General features: G+C 34.4%; 2 protein-coding genes and 1 long non-coding RNA gene across 5 annotated transcripts; 2 read left to right on the top strand and 1 right to left on the bottom strand.

Annotated features, from left to right (window-relative positions):
* Positions 1-1,781: 1,781 nt before the first annotated feature.
* LOC128237848 (achaete-scute homolog 4-like) lies at positions 1,782-2,108 on the top strand. Its single transcript, XM_052953428.1, has one exon. The coding sequence runs from the start codon at positions 1,782-1,784 to the stop codon at positions 2,106-2,108; it is 327 nt and encodes a 108-aa protein (XP_052809388.1).
* A 73-nt stretch (positions 2,109-2,181) lies between these two features.
* On the bottom strand, positions 2,182-11,525 carry LOC128238659 (inhibitor of apoptosis protein-like). 3 transcript variants are annotated; one of them, XM_052954789.1, is made up of 6 exons: positions 11,502-11,525; positions 7,961-8,386; positions 6,088-6,278; positions 5,617-5,743; positions 4,953-5,090; positions 2,182-4,792 (listed from the first exon to the last, which is right to left on the bottom strand). In XM_052954789.1, the coding sequence occupies exons 2-6, from the start codon at positions 8,181-8,183 to the stop codon at positions 4,548-4,550; spliced, it is 924 nt and encodes a 307-aa protein (XP_052810749.1). In that variant the 5' UTR covers positions 8,184-8,386; positions 11,502-11,525; the 3' UTR covers positions 2,182-4,547. The 3 variants fall into 3 exon arrangements, with proteins under 3 accessions (XP_052810749.1, XP_052810747.1, XP_052810748.1); XM_052954787.1 differs by lacking the exon at positions 11,502-11,525 and adding an exon at positions 10,785-10,925; XM_052954788.1 differs by lacking the exon at positions 11,502-11,525 and adding an exon at positions 8,603-8,804.
* A 1,478-nt stretch (positions 11,526-13,003) lies between these two features.
* Positions 13,004-17,095, top strand: LOC128239043 (uncharacterized). Its single transcript, XR_008261811.1, has 4 exons — positions 13,004-13,214; positions 14,621-14,823; positions 15,987-16,196; positions 16,676-17,095. It is a non-coding gene; the product is annotated as an uncharacterized LOC128239043 (long non-coding RNA).
* Positions 17,096-18,482: the final 1,387 nt, after the last annotated feature.

The raw sequence follows: 18,482 nt of genomic DNA, 5'->3' as shown, positions 1-18,482 counted from the left end.
ATCCTTATATGATCCCAGTAACATTCAATTCCTGTCAAAAGTTAGCCTTAAGACAAAGCTTGTTAATTTTTATATTTAATCAAAGTTTAAAGAGTAGGTAAAGGTGAAGGCATCACAAACTTAATGAAGATACGAGCTGTACAATGATGATAGTCTGTTTTGCTTTGGTGTTTCGTCCAGTTACTTATATTAGTGTTGAAATTATTAGTACTTTGTCATAGCATTTCGAAGAAAAATCTCAGAAATTAACGTACACTATGGCTACGTTTAGTGGTAGAGCTATTTAAACCAGCATTATTAGACGCCGTTATGGCAGGTCTACTTGATAAACGTTTAAATGAGTAAGAAAAATATTGTAATTAAAATAGAACGAACTCACACGTATAATAACGAATATTACTACTAACGCCTTGAAGTAGAACAAAATACAAATGTAGAACCGGTATTCAAAAACAAAACAAAAACCATTACTTCAACAAACTAGTCATAAAAATGTGCAAACACGGGTAGATTTGTCCTATACTCGTAGATTGGCTATGTACGGCTTATTGGCAGCTGTTCAGTAACTTACACGGGAAACTGTTACAAGACAATGGGTGTGATTTTGTGACGTGCTTAAATTGACATAGATTTTAAGCGTCAACATTTGTTTTTTATTGTTGAGCAAATTTAGTGGGCTAAAAATGAGCCTTCGCTAACCTACCTCTTATAATATCATATTTAATTGTTCTGTAGCACGTACACTTTGTTTTTTAAACAACGAATGTGCGGCTGTTTGGGTGTGAAAGCCTAAAACAAATATTTGTGTCTTAATGCCTTGTAATGTGACGCTGGTTCCTGGTAATTATGTATCAATAATTAAAAAATGTATACACTTTTTCCGCGCTCTAAAATGAAGAATTAGGATTCAATCCGACTTAAAGTTATGTTCCTCCTGAGCTAAGGCTTTTAACGAGTTACAAATTGAATTTTGTTGATTTTTCTTACTTAAACGTGACAAAATCTGTTTCTGAACTGTAAGATTAAGTTGTTTTGTTTGTTGTGTATTTGGTGATTTTTGCAAAACGACGCTAAATCGGTTGTTTAAACAAGGAATTTCAAACGATTAACAGTCAATTGAGCCTTATAATGCATTAACATTAAGGCGATTAGAAGACACGCGACTTTATTTTGTGTATTTAAAAGAGTTCTTCATCGAGTGTCAGTGTCTTTTGAAACAGTCGGGACATTATAAAACATCTCGTTCCAGATGTTGCCAGAACTGTAAGTTTGCGGGGTTTTTCATTATTTAAAAAAAAGATATTTATGGAAGCAATTTAATATTTGAAAATCAAAAAACGGGTTTTCTCCACGTGATTATTTATTTTACTAGTATATCAATTAATATTAACTCTTAGTTGTGTGCAATATTATTAAGCAAGGTATCTTCGGCAAAAGAAACTCATTGAAGAAAAAAATAATCAACAAGAATGTTAATTTATCAACAGATGAGAGTTACAGAAGAACAAAAAATATGAAAATCATCAGCATTATCGACAAATGTTTGTGTAAATATTTTCAATGAAGTTATATTATTTTCTTTTTTTAAATCCATGACACGTCTAACCTTCAATTTCTTCCAGATGCACAGAAGGGGTTGCAAAGCAGAATTTATGTCAACTCCTGATCAGAATACCATCAAAACGTATCAAGGAAACATGAACGCTAGAGATTTAGCGACGTACCAAACAGTTTCGACCGATCGTTATTGCGTAATGCGATCAACTTCTTTCGAATCGGACATGAACTTTTTCGGACACTCACACATACCCAGCGAGGAAAGGAATTCCGACCCATTTTCCCCGTGCTGTTTAATCCCTTTGCCCGTGCAGGATGGGGATAGCCTCAACGATTATCCGTGCTTCCGTCGACGGAATGAGAGGGAGAGAGACAGAGTCAGAAATGTGAATGAGGGCTACCTTAAATTGAAAGAACATTTACCGCTTGAGAACAAGGAGAGACGACTTAGTAAGGTTGAAACACTTCGATTAGCAATTGACTACATTAAGTGTTTGCAGCAAGTTCTTAGTGATCAAAGAGACAAACAGGAGGGGTTCAAGGATTCGTAACCGGACTTAGAGACTCGTCGGATACAAATTAACATTTCAGCAGGTATTGGAGGTTAATGAAATTGTGTTTATTGCGAATTTGTTTTTATTGTTTCGTATCTGTGCCGTTTATGTGAACCAACATGTTATATAGTTTTGCTAATAATCAAGCATAAGATTGACATTGCATTTGTATTCAAGTATACACAAAGATCTTTAATGCAGGTAGCATAAGCATTGAAAACAAAGCAAAAATAAATCCAATTAACTCTGGGGGACACCATTTAAAACGTTCAATTGATTTCTTCCAATAGATTTAGAGCATTATAAAAAGCAAGGGTTCGATTTCTTCAATAGTTATTAATCACATCAACAGTTTACTAGAAATATCTTGAAGTATCTACTGCTTTCAAATATTGAAAACATGTACATGTAGTCTTAAAGCTGCACTCGCACGGATTGTACGTTTTGACAACTTTTTATAAAAAAATTGTTGGAATGAGCCAATTTTCGGAAAAGCCATGGCAACCAGTTTTATAAGATTGCTGACAAAAAATCATTCGCAGATTTTTATCTTTAAGTTCAAAAATTGATGTTTTATGCATTTTTCTTAAACCGTTAGTAACGGTTTAAGCCATAAAACATTAATTTTCGAACGGAAATATGAAAATCTACGATCTGATTTTTTGTCAGCAGTCTTACATCATTTTGGTTGCAGATATTTACGCAAATATTTGCTCTTTCCAAAACAAAAAATAAAAAAGTTGTAAAAATGGTAAATCTGTGAGAGTGCAGCTTTAGAACACACGTTTATTTTTTTGACCTTATATCATTGTAACAGCTTCCTATAACAAAGAAACATACACATTGGCAAGGATTGGTCTAGATAATAATAGAACATGCACTTTTAAGTAAATTCAAACAATTGAAAGACAAGATTGACTTAATGAAGTTCGTTTAATGTATATGTGATGTATATAAAAAAAACAACATTATTCTAAATAACGATGGCATATTGAACAATAACATAAACGTTTACAACAAAACATGTATTTGACTTAGACCTCACTAGCTCCTTATCATACAAACAATTATCCATAGAAACATGACACGTATGTCGTATGTGTAACAAAGTTATATTACGAATAAATAACTATTTCATTAAACATAAACGGTGGTGAGAATTTATGTATATTTTTAATAGAAACAAATTTTATTATTACATATTCTTAATACAAATAATCGGACGACTAGTTCCTAAGAATTCCACCAAACAATAGTTCATCGTATAGCATGAAAAAGCATATAAAATACCCATTTATAAATATCACAGTGTTAACATAGCGTAACATAACGTTACGTAAAAGCATGGTATGTATACTATAACTGTATGTATAATCACAATCTGCATGGTAAACTCCAGCTCAGAGATAAGAAAATAAGTTAAAACTTTGAGGCATTCAAAAAACATCTTCATGATTGTAAAGAAATTTAAAAGATAAAATAAAGCAAATAAATTAAATCATAAAATCTGTTTATCAAAAATTTTAAATTTAATATATAATATGTAAACAAGATAAACAATTATTATCAATGCGCTACAAGAATTACAATGTATGTGAAAACAATCGACAAAGCAATATTTGATTTTACAATTTTATATCCTAATAAATACGATTATACATACGTGCAATAAATGATATAGAAACTAACATAGACTTTAATGGTGTTATAACATTTCAACAACACGGGTCTAGATCGTGCATGAATATGTCCCCTTTACAAATGAACTTGCTGTCTTGAGATATTATTCGAACAATACAAGGTTTTGAACACAAAATATTTCAGTTCCAAAACATACCCTTATAACAATGACTGTTCGACATAATTATTATAGCTTATCATAGGAAACGTAAATATAGTTCGCAAGTGAAATAACAGACACTGTCCAGAATAAATGCTATTATACAATATTAATACTGATTTAATTTGTTTGAATCATAAAGACCATGAACTCAATTAAAGAACACGTTAATATAGTATTAAAACATATGCAAATAAGCGCTATTTGGTAGCACCTTTGTAACGAAAGACTATTTAGGTAGATAAAATCAGTCAATAAAAAGTCACTAATAGTTGAAAGTTGTGTATGATTTCATTTACTATACCTACATAATCTCTACGCTTGTTTTCTCTTTTACAATAAAAAATATCCGAATAGCGTTCATGCTCAGTTTATTATTCCCCATCCTTTCTTAAAAACGCTTAATCCCAACTATCCAATACGCATGAGTGTCCTTGCCGTGTACACACGTCATCCTTTTGGGATCTTGCTTAGTGTTTAGAACTGCTGAAAGCAATGGGTGGACCACTTGTATATAGCAAACAACACATACACCCCCTTTAACAAACAGTGACATCGCTGATATCTTAAATTACAATCAGTCGATGTCAACTCAACTACTCGTCATCCGACTCATCATCTGCACTGTCTTCAGTGAGGGCAAAACGTGCCTTGACGAGGCCCATGATGGACTTGCGGCAGACTGGACAAAGGTCAAGGGCGGGCGAACACTGGGGACAGCTGACAATGTGTCCACAGGGAAGGAAGATGACGTCCGCGCGATTGTCCAGACAGATTTTACAGTTCCGGGAATCTTTGAGTCTTTGATTCTCTTCAAACAGATTTTGAAGGTCGTCGTCATCTGAAACATACGTAGCATAATATAGCTATTTCAACTGTATGAACATATATAATATATATACTGATACATTAAAAGCACAAACTAAATTAAGAAACCGCATACAACAATCACAGAAACATTATAAACACTGACAATCTCAGAAGAATTGCAACTACTTTACCTTCAAGTTCGCAATGTTCTTCCGCTGGATTTGATGAAGATGAATCAGAAACATTGGCATTCAAAGCAAGGTCAGGGTCGTCTTCCATCTCCATTAAAATTGAAACCAAATCAGAACCTCTATACTGGGAGGAAGCTCCTGAAAAATAGAAATAATAAAATAATTATTAAAAAGGCATTCTTGACCAGCAGTGTTGGTTTGATTGAGAATGCCCATCAACAGCAATGACAGATTCCCAACTGTCAACGTCCCCTAGCGTTATCTTACTCGGCATTCTATTTCACAGGTTGCTGGTTATGCATGACCAGGAGTGTTGGTGTGTTTGACACTGCCCATTGAAAGCAATGATAGATACACAATTGTCTCCTAGCTTCCTACTCGGCATTCTATTTTGAAGAACGCCAAAGATTTGTTGATTTTTGTTTACAATATTGGGCAATTTAAAGATACCAAAGGGCGGATAACCATGCTTTAAGAACTGATGCTGTCTTCTAAATACTGATATCTCACCTCTACACGGTATAACTCTGGACATATTTAACGATAGCTATAAAGCCAATAATAGCAGGGTTATCAAACTTAAACAGCTAAAACTTTGCGTTTACATTGCATAATACATATAGCAGATAGTAAAATTAATAACAATCATAAAAGTGCAACTTACCATGTCGTTTTCGAAATATACAGGCCGCAATGCTAATGTTCTCCTTGGAATATCCGAACTCGGCGGCAGCTTGCATAGCTTCTTGTTGTTGTTGAGAAGCAAAATCTTCGACCGGTGTTTGTTTAACCTGCACATTTGAAAAGAAATACATGAACATGTTTGAGTTGTCTTGTCAATTCAAAAACGAAACATAGATTAACCTTTTAGAGAAACTTAGAAGCATGAATTATATATTGTGTTGAGAATCTAAGAAAGGGCTATGCTTGGATGCTGTGATGGTCTATTGATCTCTCATGGTTTAGATATCCGCCCATTGGCAGCAGCTGTGCACATTAATTTTTAGACAAAACTCACCAAGAAAAACATATTCAACTAATAATAATTTATAGTATTTTTAGAGAACTCGGCGAAATAACTTTCCCTTGCGATTATGTCTTAAATAACAACAGGTAACCAGAAATGAGCACTGACCTTTGGTCTTCTTGACATTTTGTCGGGATTTTCGCCCGCCTCAACACTGTGAATGTATTTTTTTCCCTTGGTAATGAGAACATGCTGGCAGGTTGGGTACCACTTGGCGTGCTGCTCCATCGGGTCGTCTCCCGGCTCCCAGTTCCGGAGACCACCGCCGCAGTGGTAGCAGCGCACACTGTCTCCAACACCTGACAATATAGAAGATCGACATTGATTGGCAGAAAATGTTATAAGAAATGACAAGAAAGCGTATTAACTTTTCTTAAATGTTGGATAATCGAATTAGTTATATGAATCTTGATTAATAAATATGTGAGCAAAATGCTGAGTAAGTACATTTTTTTCTAAGGTATTACCACAGAGAGGTAACTGATAATGAATGTGAAAGGCATTAAAATGTACAAATCGATAAATAACTGTTAAAGACGATAAAGTTGCTTTTAAGTCATAAATATCGAACAAATTGGGATTTTTTTTTATTTTACAAATCATATAATTTTAACTCTTGTTTTTTTGAAAAGCCACCATAATTCTTGAAAAATGGCTATTAAATTGTAGAAAAAACAATATTAGTATTTTGTGTATTTATATTAAAAAATCTGAATTATAGCGTGCATTTGCATACTGAAATATCAGTCAATTTGTCAAACATTTGCGAGAAAGAAGATAATTCACTATACAAACGGCACCTTTACTAGTAAGTTATACATATAATTCCACACACTACAGTTGTTAGCCACTGACAGTGTAATGACTTAGTATTGTACACAATTAGATCTATGATGAAGTGTCCATAGATTTTCTCAAATAAAATGCCAAATCAATGAATTAATCCAAACTAAATATGTTCTGACATAAAACTTATAAAACTTTCACAGCTATTGAAGTTTTAAGGCATCTTAGTACATTATACCCAGGACATTCAGTAAAAATACAGTCAAATTTCAACATCGTAACCATTTCAACAAAGACATAATGAAGATGATTTCAAGTCTCTGTCTTAATTAAAATGTCTTCCAGTCTCTATTTTGAAAGCACGTCTACTAATGCACCAGTCAATTGCAACCACGCTCCCAGGCCCGTGAGTATACCAGGGATAGGGGGAAATGGGCCGTGTTTTTACCTTCCAGGTAGTCCCGCAGTGCCGAGTGAATGCGGTGGTTTTGTTTTCGCGCCGAAAATAGCGGGGAATGGGCCGTGGCTTTGTGCCGGGAAATAACCGTTCTTTTAACAGGATTTGTCCGCGTTTTAGCCAAGCTTTTCCCGGCGTTTAACGAGATCTCGCGAGATATTTAAAAAGATGGCGCCTCATCCTGATTCTCTCCCAATTTGAAAGATGTCAGTTTCAAATTACAGGATGTCCCCTAGGATCGCTTGCATTTTGCGGGGATTTTACTAGCAGTTTGTCCCCGCAGGGTGGGGATTTTACTATACCCAGTCAAAGTCCTCGCTATTACCCGGACCTGGGGGGGTATACCTTACAAATATGTTTACTTGTATAGAATTTATTCTGGTTTTGGCAGTACTTTCACTAAAACGTTACTCTATTCATAGCTCCACGTAATCTGACTTTCCAAATCAGGCACAATTAATGTGTGGTTTCGGTAACATCTTGTCATAAAACAGGTAGGGAAGGTTATTTGGGGATATTTTATGAGGCTTTATGTAAGAACAGTACTGTTATCATATAAAAAGTAAACTTCAGTATAAAGCTTTTTAAACACACGTATTAAAACACACACACGCACACAATCCCGAACCAGTAGAATTTCAAGCCTAGATTATGTTGATAAGAAAATGCTTATTAATAACAGCAGCTGACACCGAGTGTCTTTCTCGGTCTTGTTTTCACTATAAAGTGTTCACGTACCTGTATAAACGAGTCCGGCAGCCACCAAATCCTCGACCTTGACTGGTGAATTTTCCGGCCACGGTATTGACGCCTCCGTAAACGACTCATGTCTTTTTGACGGGAGAGCATACTGCTGAAACTTTGGCTTTAGTGTGCTGATTCCAAGTGAAACTGGAGTCGGTTTGGTAGTATCCGCCTTCTGATGATGATGTTGTTTGTCGCCATTGTTTGCTGTAGCCATTCAACTTGTGTCCAATCTTGGTTAACCGCACACGTCATACCGAAAAACCTAAAGTTGCCACATATTTGCTAATAATAGATTTACCAAGAGCTGTTTTTAAGTCCACATGCTGAACTATTGATGTTGATAATAGTTGATGTATAACTGTTTGTGCGAAATGTGTCCGTTAATGTGATATGGCGACGTTGAGACGAGAGCAAGAGCTGCAATAGAAAAAAGTCAAAACACTGTTTTTTGTAGCTTCAGCATCACCTATTTGTTTTGTCATATATAGTAGCGACATTAGTTTTCCTACTGGTTTAAGAGCATTTTATACAATACTTATTTCATTACCATTGTTTCGAAATTTTGACCTCAAGCTAGACACTTGTTACATGATCTGTTAACAATTCCATTTATGACAACGTGTTTTCCCAAACCTGGACAATGTTGCATCCATTATTGAATTTTCATGACAACATGTCTTCCAAACCTGGACAATGTTGCATCAATTATTGCATTTCTATGACAACATGTCTTCCAAACCTGGACAATGTTGCATCAATTATTGCATTTCTATGACAACATGTCTTCCAAACCTGGACAATGTTGCATCAATTATTGCATTTCCATGACAACATATCTTTCGAACCTGGACAATGTTGCATCAATTATTGCATTTCCATGACAACATGTCTTCCGAACCTGGACAATGTTGCATCAATTATTGCATTTACATGACAACATGTCTTCCGAACCTGGACAATGTTGCATCAAGTATTGCATTTCCATGACAACATGTCTTCCAAACCTGGTCAATGTTGCATAGATTATTGCATTTCCATGACAACATGTTTTCCGAACCTTTATATTTCCATGACAACATGTCTTTCGAACCTGGACAATGTTGCATCAATTATTGCATTTCCATGACAACATGTCTTCCAAACCTGGACAATGTTGCATCAATTATTGCATTTCTATGACAACATGTCTTCCTAACCTTTGTATTTCCATGACAACATATCTTCCAAACCTGGACAATGTTGCATCAATTATTGCATTTCCATGACAACATGTCTTCTGAACCTGGACAATGTTGCATCAATTATTGCATTTCCATGACAACATATCTTCCAAACCTGGACAATGTTGCATCAATTATTGCATTTCCATGACAACATGTCTTCTGAACCTGGACAATGTTGCATCAATTATTGCATTTCCATGACAACATATCTTCCAAACCTGGTAATGTTGCATCAATTATTGCATTTCCATGACAACATGTCTTCTGAACCTGGACAATGTTGCATCAATTATTGCATTTCCATGACAACATGTCTTCTGAACCTGGACAATGTTGCATCAATTATTGCATTTCCATGACAACATGTCTTCTGAACCTGGACAATGTTGCATCAATTATTGCATTTCCATGACAACATGTCTTCTGAACCTGGACAATGTTGCATCAATTATTGCATTTCCATGACAACATATCTTCCAAACCTGGTAATGTTGCATCAATTATTGCATTTCCATGACAACATGTCTTCTGAACCTGGACAATGTTGCATCAATTCTTGTACTAAACTATTGTATATCTATTGCAAAATCTCTTTCAAACCTGGTCAACATATAATAGAGAATGATATTGAAGACTGTGATCACTTTCTATACAACATTGTCTCTTTCTTGTTATAACATAACTCATCATCATGTCTAGCTTTGCTACGACAATGACGAAACGTCAAGTATTTGCGTTCTGATATTATCATTATGTGTACTTAATTTTGATGAAGTATTGAAAAGATGCTTAAATCGTGAATGTAAATGTACGCGTTTTCAATCATAACCTTGAAGGAGTACACTATAGGGTGATGTTAATTTGAATGCATGTATAATTCATTTGACTGAAAAGATCAAAAACAAAAATATACGTATTATTTTTGTACCGATAAAATAATACGAGCGATATTTTGTCGGTGTTTTAACACGGGAAATTATGGCCACGTAGCTATTAATTGTAAACAGAATCAAACACGATGCATCAAAATTAAAAAGAAAACATCGCATTAACCTGTTTGTGCGCTTCAATGATTGGGTATATCCGTTTAGGGTGAGCCTTAGTAATCCATATTGAGAACAAAATGTGTATTCTTTGAAGTTTCTGTTGTTGTTTAGTATATATATCATTTTTAATAAATGGTAACCTTTATCCATGTTCATGATATGTTCATGCTTAACTTCCTTTGAGAAAAACTCTCGAATAAAATTTCACCCCGCTGTCAAAACGACAGCGTCATGTAAAATAACCCAGTGTGAGCACATTTTGCTCAGGTGAGCTTAAAACATTTTAGTTACATAATAAAGCATTTCTTTAAGTCAATAAAACATCCATTGCTTTTATCAGCATAACGGTTTTGATATATTCACGTTTTACGGAGTTGATACTTGCATATATATATATATATATATATATATATATATATATATATATATATATATATATATATATATATATATATATATACTTGCCCATTATACCTAGGAAGTTAAAAAACCCATAAATATTCAAACCGAAAGTTAAACCATGATAAACAGTTGTAAAACACAAACCTTTCTCCTGTGTCTGTTTGTACAGTGAATGGAATTGAACAAAATTTATACTTCTAATGATATTCGTATTTCATCACTGGGAATGAAACACGGGAAATTTGAACTAGTCCTTTCTTTAATATATTTATTTTTATTTTTAAGACTAAGAGTTGTCCATAATTCTGGGATCCCCTTATCAACGTCACACGCGAATCACTTTTAAGTTTAAAAACCATGTGCATAAGAATTGGGATCCCAAACTAATATTATTTTAACTTGAAACCAGGCAGAACAAATAAGTACACTTTCGATAAGTAAATGATAATGAAATAAGGATAGCATAAGGGGAATATCAAGTAAACAGGGGGGAAATTTCCATGTCGGAAGTGTTCGTTGAATGGTTAAAAGTATTAACAACCCTTCCTCAAATAATCTTGAAACTTTAACGTATTGGGAGTTTTGAAATATAAAACTGTTATAACCATCAGGTTGTATGAAATATTCCCTTAATCTCGTAGTGTTAGGTAATTCGTAAGTATTCACGACTGGAGTGGGATTATATTAATATCAATTGATTGAGTTTGTTGTGATACATAGATGTATAAATAATGTACAGAGTTTAACTATCCTTAATTAGGGTATTTCATATTGGCTTGAACATTTATCATAGCCTGTTGCCAATAAAACGTTCTGCCCATATTAAATCAGCTAGAATATTACTTTTCAGTTAGCACATACCCTTTCTGAAATTACGTGTATACCAAGCATCTTACCGTGAGACATATTTAAACTTTGAAAATAAATGAATATCCAGAGCATTACTACGGTCATAGTAAATATATTCTCACAATAATCGAGTGAGATGCACTGACTCTCGTGAAGACGTAGAGAGATATCGCACACAATTAACGAAGTCAACATTTATTTCTACGTGAATAGCCACTATAATATCTTTAAACTTTAAACACTAGTTGCGGCCCTCAAAAAGGAAATCATGTTCTATCATTAATGGACCTCACATCTCAGCTAATGCATCATAATCTCCAAAGAGAGGTGCTTATTAGCATCAAGCGTTCCATGTAACTGTGTATTGAAGTATGATCTAATGAACGTGCGGATACATTGAAATTGGTACTTTGAAAAAGGTTACGCGGCATTTTTTTGTATTGTTGTTTGTGTAGTCGTAAGAGTCGATTTCAGTCTCAAATATTCAAGCTTACATAAATGTTATCTAACTAAAGGATCTAGGATCTTTATCACCAGGATAACGTCCTCATGGAGAAGACAGATTTAAATGCTACGGTCGAGTGATAACATTCGGCCGACCACTTACATGTTTTGATTTGCTAGATACTAGTTATGTATGGTGTTTGTTGTTGTTATTTGTTGTTTTTTTGTTGTTGTGTTGTGTTTTGTTTTTGTTTTTTTGCTCTCTCTTTTTCTTTCTTTTTTTTTTGGGGGGGGGGGGAGGGGCAAGATTGAACGGAAATACGCCATGTGGCGGGGCAACACACGAACGAACATGTTTCTATAATACTGTAAGTGACATTTTTTATGTTGAACAAAACCATTATCACTTTTCTAACGTAGTGATAAGGTTCTGCCCCATTTTTAGACTGTCGGCTGCAAGCCGACAGTCTTTAGAGAGCGGTATTTCAGAAACGCGACTAGTCGCCTGACACGACATATTGAACATGAATATATTAATACACACCACCTGCGTAGCAACAGAACTACTTACGTGAATGTGGGGCGTCAAGTACCTGCTTATGTGTATTTAACGCGTTATTGTCTTTTTTATGACAAATATTGCGTGTTACTCTTAGTATAGTTGTACCGTTACAATTTGTTGAGTTTTATTGAACAATATAATGAAAAATAATGAAAGTATAGCATTTACATACGAAGTCATTTTACCCTACATCCAATAGTAAGCTACACCACATGTTTGCACCCCGTGTGACGTCACACATATCCCAGCATTCAAGACTGACCCGGCAAACCCCGGCAAAGAACTTATTTTATGAATGAAAGCTATTAAGAAATAAATCATACGCGGTTAAAGAGTTCATGTCATGTAATATTTTGTGAAATAGCTTTTATGTTTCAAATGATTTTTTTCAGCAGCAATCGAACTATTGTGTTTGTTTGAGTAAATTATTTGGATTATACCTATCACCGTGTGTCAACGTTATGCCTATTGTTATTTTGGACTATAGGGTGTAGTTTTTAAGTCACACAATACACAATATGGCGGCGATTATGCGGAAATAAAATTGAATGTTACTTCGAACACGTTCTTCTACAAAATAACCCACCTGTATTTAGTGCTATTGCTTTAACATCAATCGAAGCAAAAATGGCATCAATGTATGCGTCTAAAAATGTTAAATTTAGATGGAGACAATCCAGAAATGAGCTCCAAGGAAGTGATCGATTTCGGACACGAAGGTAGAGTACATGTACATTAGTCTGAAATAATAGACGTGTTATACGGGATTCTTCCAATCCCTACAGTCTAAACGGTTTTGTGCAAAAAGTGGGGGTGTTTGAAAAATATTGAAATTGTATTAAGTGAAGTATTTTATGGTTAAAATGGATAATAAAGTAAAGATTTATATTCATATTTTACCATGGAAGTGCAAAGCTATTTTGCTAAAAAAAACAAGCATTTAATGCATTAAAACACATTATTTACCTTTTCATTAAAAGGAAAGTTGACTGACACAGACAACAATTATGCCAAGTGGAACAACTTGACCCAATTGTAATAATTTGGCCACCTCCGACAAGCTTCGAGATAATACATGCATTGTACGTGAAGGATTTGCTGTATCAAAAATCTTTAAAAAATCTGTCAACGTACAATTATTTGGACAAGAAGGTACATCTAGCTGATCTACATCTCTTAGTCTAAATATTTGTATATATATATGGCAAATCCTTCACTACAACATCTTCATGTTACTTTTAATTCAGAGTTGATTATTTACTAAAATTATTTCGCATTTTTAATTGTTGTTTAACCTGAAACGTCTCAACCATCAAAAAAGAACATATATGCTTCAATAGTCTAAAAAAATAGACGTGTTATATGGGATTCTTCCAATCCCTTAAGTCTAATCGGGTTGGTGCAAAACAGGGTGGGGGTTGAAAGATATTGAAATCGTAGTTAGATAAGTATTATATGTTTGAAATAGATATTAAAGGTTTATTTTCGTATTTTACTTATTACCATGTAAGTGCAAAGATTTTTTTCACAAAACAAGCATTTAATGCTTTTAAACACAACCATTTTACATCTATGTAAATCTATGCACCGCAGCCTTGCAGGTGATCTTCATGTATAACAGTTTATATCATTATGTTTTGACAGTATGAAATGAAGAAAAACACTCATCAAACTCATAATAATTCGTCAACTTTTATTTTTTGTGTACATAACTCATATATATATTAGATATATTTAATTATCTGACCCGGAATCCCAATCGGAATAGCTACCCACTTTTGGTACAAAAAAATTGTATGTGAAGGATATGCCATTTCAAAATTTGTAAAAAGATCAGTTAAGTTACTATTATTTGGACTAGTGCTTCAAGTGTTTGATTTATTGTCTCTATAATGTATAATGCACCTGTCAATTGTAGAGCCAAGCTGGGAGCTGCCTAAAAATCAGTTACCCAGTTAGCTCAGTTTGACAGATCTCCGTGCAAGTGTTCACATGGTCGTGGGTTCAAGCACCATACCAGTAGCATCTTTTCTCAAAGGTTTACTTTAGAACCCATCATCCATGAGTAAACAATTATGATTTTTTTATTAAATATTACAGGCCATGTTCTTTTGTAAACTTTCAGATTGAAAAGTGCCTGGATACAAGGCTAGTATTGTTAACATCATCTGATACAATCAACTGGAACAAAGCTGAAATGGCTGCCTGACCTGACTTAAAAATTGGATGGCAGTACATCAGACTAGAAGATTACAAGTATTGAGGTGGACAAAATGAAACCTGAGCCTACCAAAGCTGACAGATTGCACAAGAAACACATAAATGCAGGTATTAACTGAGATATTGTAATTATTTTTTGAAACTTCTCTTCATTTAGGAAGTTCAGTTGAAACAGAGTTGGCAAATAAAATGAACAAAGGTATATACATTTTGAATTCTAATTCAAATGAGAACTTTACTGGCCAGCACAGAATGGTAAAATGCTAGTCTACCAATATAAATGTGCCTGGTTCGAATCAGTAAAGCTGATGAATGTACTGGTTGTGTAGCCAGGATGTGAGTAGGTCTGCACTTGGCTGATAATGCATATCATATGTTTAAGCTGCACTCTCACAGATTGTCTGTTTTACCAACTCTTTTTTTTATTTCTTGGTCTTGTAATGAATTATTTTATGCGAATTTCTGAACACTGGACATAACAGACAACTGGAAAAAGGGGATCGCTGCTTTCTTATATTAATTCAGTCAAAAAAGACAACTGAAAATATTGGAACGCTGTTTTCTTATTTTAATATGGTCAAAAGATGATGTTCTGTGCCAAAAATCTCATTTTTAGTAAAGCGTTAGCTTTTAACCATAAAACCAATAGTTCCAAATGTAAGTATAAAAAACATGATCATATCTTTTGTCAGCAGTCTTATATCATCAGTTTTCATACTGCTTTTCATTAGCTTATTCCAAGCCAAAAAGTAAAAGAAGTTGTCAAAACCTTCAATCTGTGACTGAGAGTGCAGCTTTCTTACAGATTGAACGTTTTGACTACTTTATTTATTTTTTGTCTAGAACGGGCCAATTTATGTGATAATGCATGTTAACCATTCATATAAGATTGCTGACAATAAATTTGTCAGAAAATGTTTATATTTAAGTTCAAAATGTTTTATGCATTTTTCTTAAACCGTTAGTAACGCTTTAAGCCATAAAACCTTTGTTTTCGACCTGAAATATGGAAGTCTGCAATCTAATATTTTGTCAGTAGTCTTATATCACTGGTTTGCAGATATTTTAGCAAAAAAATAGGTCATTCCAAGACAAAAATACAAAAGTTGTAAAAACAGTAAATCTGTGAGAGTGCAGCTTTAAATGACTAAATGTTTTTATTTGGCTTAATTTTCACCTAAAATCTTATAGTTTTGTGGCATCTAAATGGTTTGTTTTTAACAACATTACATGTGCATATGTATATATTTGTTCTTAAATTTGTAATTTAGATTGGAAGATTCATTCTCTGGAAAGTAGAAAAGGGCATGTTATTACATACTGTTATCACTGCCATGACAGAAACCATATTGAGGAGCTGGTCCACCTGTAGGAAGAATTGCGCTATTGGTTGGAGCAGCACTATTACCCAGCCATACACCAGCACTTAGTTTGTCATAGGGAGCATTTCTGAGCAGTTATGGAGACCACTAACTATGCAGGTATGTCATAATCAAAATCTTGGTTTATATATTTTTTTTTATAATTTAGCATCTGTTGAGAAGAAATTTATTTCTAGATTGAAGGCACACACTATAATTTGATGCCAAAAATATATTTCTTATTTTAATGCATTATCATGTCTAACTCATTTGACTTAAATGATCAAAGCAAAAGAAATGCAAATGATTAATCTGCAGATATACAAATGTAAGCTTTTTTAACTGGGGAAATTGTTGCCACTTGTCTATTAATTAAAGAACACATTTATAATTAATAATGTTTAATCTGTACACAAATCATATGCCTTCTTTGTTTTAACCATCAATGTCAAAGAGTCCAGCATGATAATGCATTAAATTGAAAAAAAATGCATTAATTTATATGAACCCTTTAAAACAAGGCATTTCCTAAATCCAATAAAAAATAATTGAATATTGATGCAGAGTTCAGTTAGAATATAATATAACTTTTTTTGCAGTTGTTGCAGTGAAACTGGCACCAGTGTGTTTTCTGTAGAGATAAAGAGATAGTGTCCAGCAATGAAGACCCAACTCAAGATCTGACCTTGTAAGGCCAATATGAAATAACTGTGTGGGAAAATGGGCAAAACCTGCAGTCAGGAATGCACGGAAATCATCAAAAGAACAGTGTTAAATTAATCTTGAATAACTTGACATTTATTTTGTTTGACATACTTATTCATGGTGCAGTGAAAACATTCTTTTTTTCTTATGGTTATTTAAATTTAGAATTGATAGGAGGGAACATCACTATGTAGTTTCATGTTCGTAGTCAGATCAAAACCCATGTACATGCCCAAATGAGCATTCGAAAATATCAAAATGGTACTTGTTGTATGTAATGTAAGTTAATTAACATAATAAACAAAAATATTTAATCAATTTCAATTTATTATGCCCCTTTCAAAGAAGAGGAGTATATTGCTTTGGACATGTTGGCCGCTACGTCCGTCTGTCTGACAGTAGACCAAAGCTTTTCCGGGTGATAACTCTACAATTCCTAGACCTATTGTCAAACTTGACATGAAAGTTTGGTTTAACCAGTAGATGACCCCTTTTGATTTTAGGGGTAATATGGTCAAAGGTCACAGTGACCTTGAACAGGAAGGTGTCAAACCATACTTCTGACTGATAAGTTGACAATGCCTGCACCTATGGCCCTCAAACTCAACATGGAGGCTAAGTCTGACTATTAGAAGATCCTATTGATTTAAGGGGTCATTGGGTCAAATGTCAAGATCACAGTGACCTTGAATGCTAAAAGGTTGTACTAATAATGACTGGACAAAGCCTGCACCCATGGCCCTTGAACAACTTGACTTTGGGGTTGGGCCTGACCAGTAGGTGAGCCCTATTGATTTGTCACAGACCATTGAATGCAAAAAGCTTGCCTGTGTGACAACTCGACAAAGTCTGCACCCATGGCCTTCAAACTTGAAATTTATGTTTGGGGTGACCAGCAGATGACCCCTTTGGATTTGGAGGTCAAGGTCACATCTCCAATATTGGTCATTAAAACTATGTCATTTACTTATTCCCTGCTGCTAAGAGGATACATGTTTATCAACAAATATCAGCCATCATCTGAATATGAGTGAAAACTGTACCAACTACCCTCATACTTTGAATAGCATAATCTTAAAACTGCCTCAAAGGCATCTTTTGTCAATGAAAAACCAGCTGTCATTTCGGTCCATGCATATTTCATTCAATTGTCCAGATATTCTTGACAACATGGCGCTAATTAATGCTGCAGGTTTGAAATTTAATACATTAGTTTTTTTATGCCCCCACAAAGTGGCGGCATATAGGGTTGCCCTTGTCCGTACGTACGTACGTACGTACGTACGTACGTCCCGAAGATTGTTTCCGATCTAATTCTTGAAAACCGTTTGTCCAATCCTCACCAAACTTTAAACACATGTTTGTGACCATAATATCTTGATCAAGTTCGATAGTCATGGAAATCGCTGTAGTCATTTAGGAGTTACGGCCCTTTTTTGCCAAAAATTCCCGAAGATTGTTTCCGATCTAATTCTTGAAAACCGTTTGTCCAATCCTCACCAAACTTTAAACACATGTTTGTGACCATAATATCTTGATCAAGTTCGATAGTCATGGAAATCGCTTTAGTCATTTAGGAGTTACGGCCCTTTTTTGCCAAAAATACTTCAAAAATATATGTTTCCAATCTAATTCTTGAAAAGTATGTGTCCAATCCTCACCAAACTTTACATACATGATTGTGACCATAATATCTTGATC

Source organism: Mya arenaria, chromosome 6 (assembly GCF_026914265.1).
Source record: "Mya arenaria isolate MELC-2E11 chromosome 6, ASM2691426v1".
Lineage (NCBI taxonomy): Eukaryota > Metazoa > Mollusca > Bivalvia > Myida > Myidae > Mya > Mya arenaria.
The sequence above is the reverse complement of the archived record's forward strand: the minus strand, read 5'-3'. Positions and strand labels throughout refer to the sequence as shown.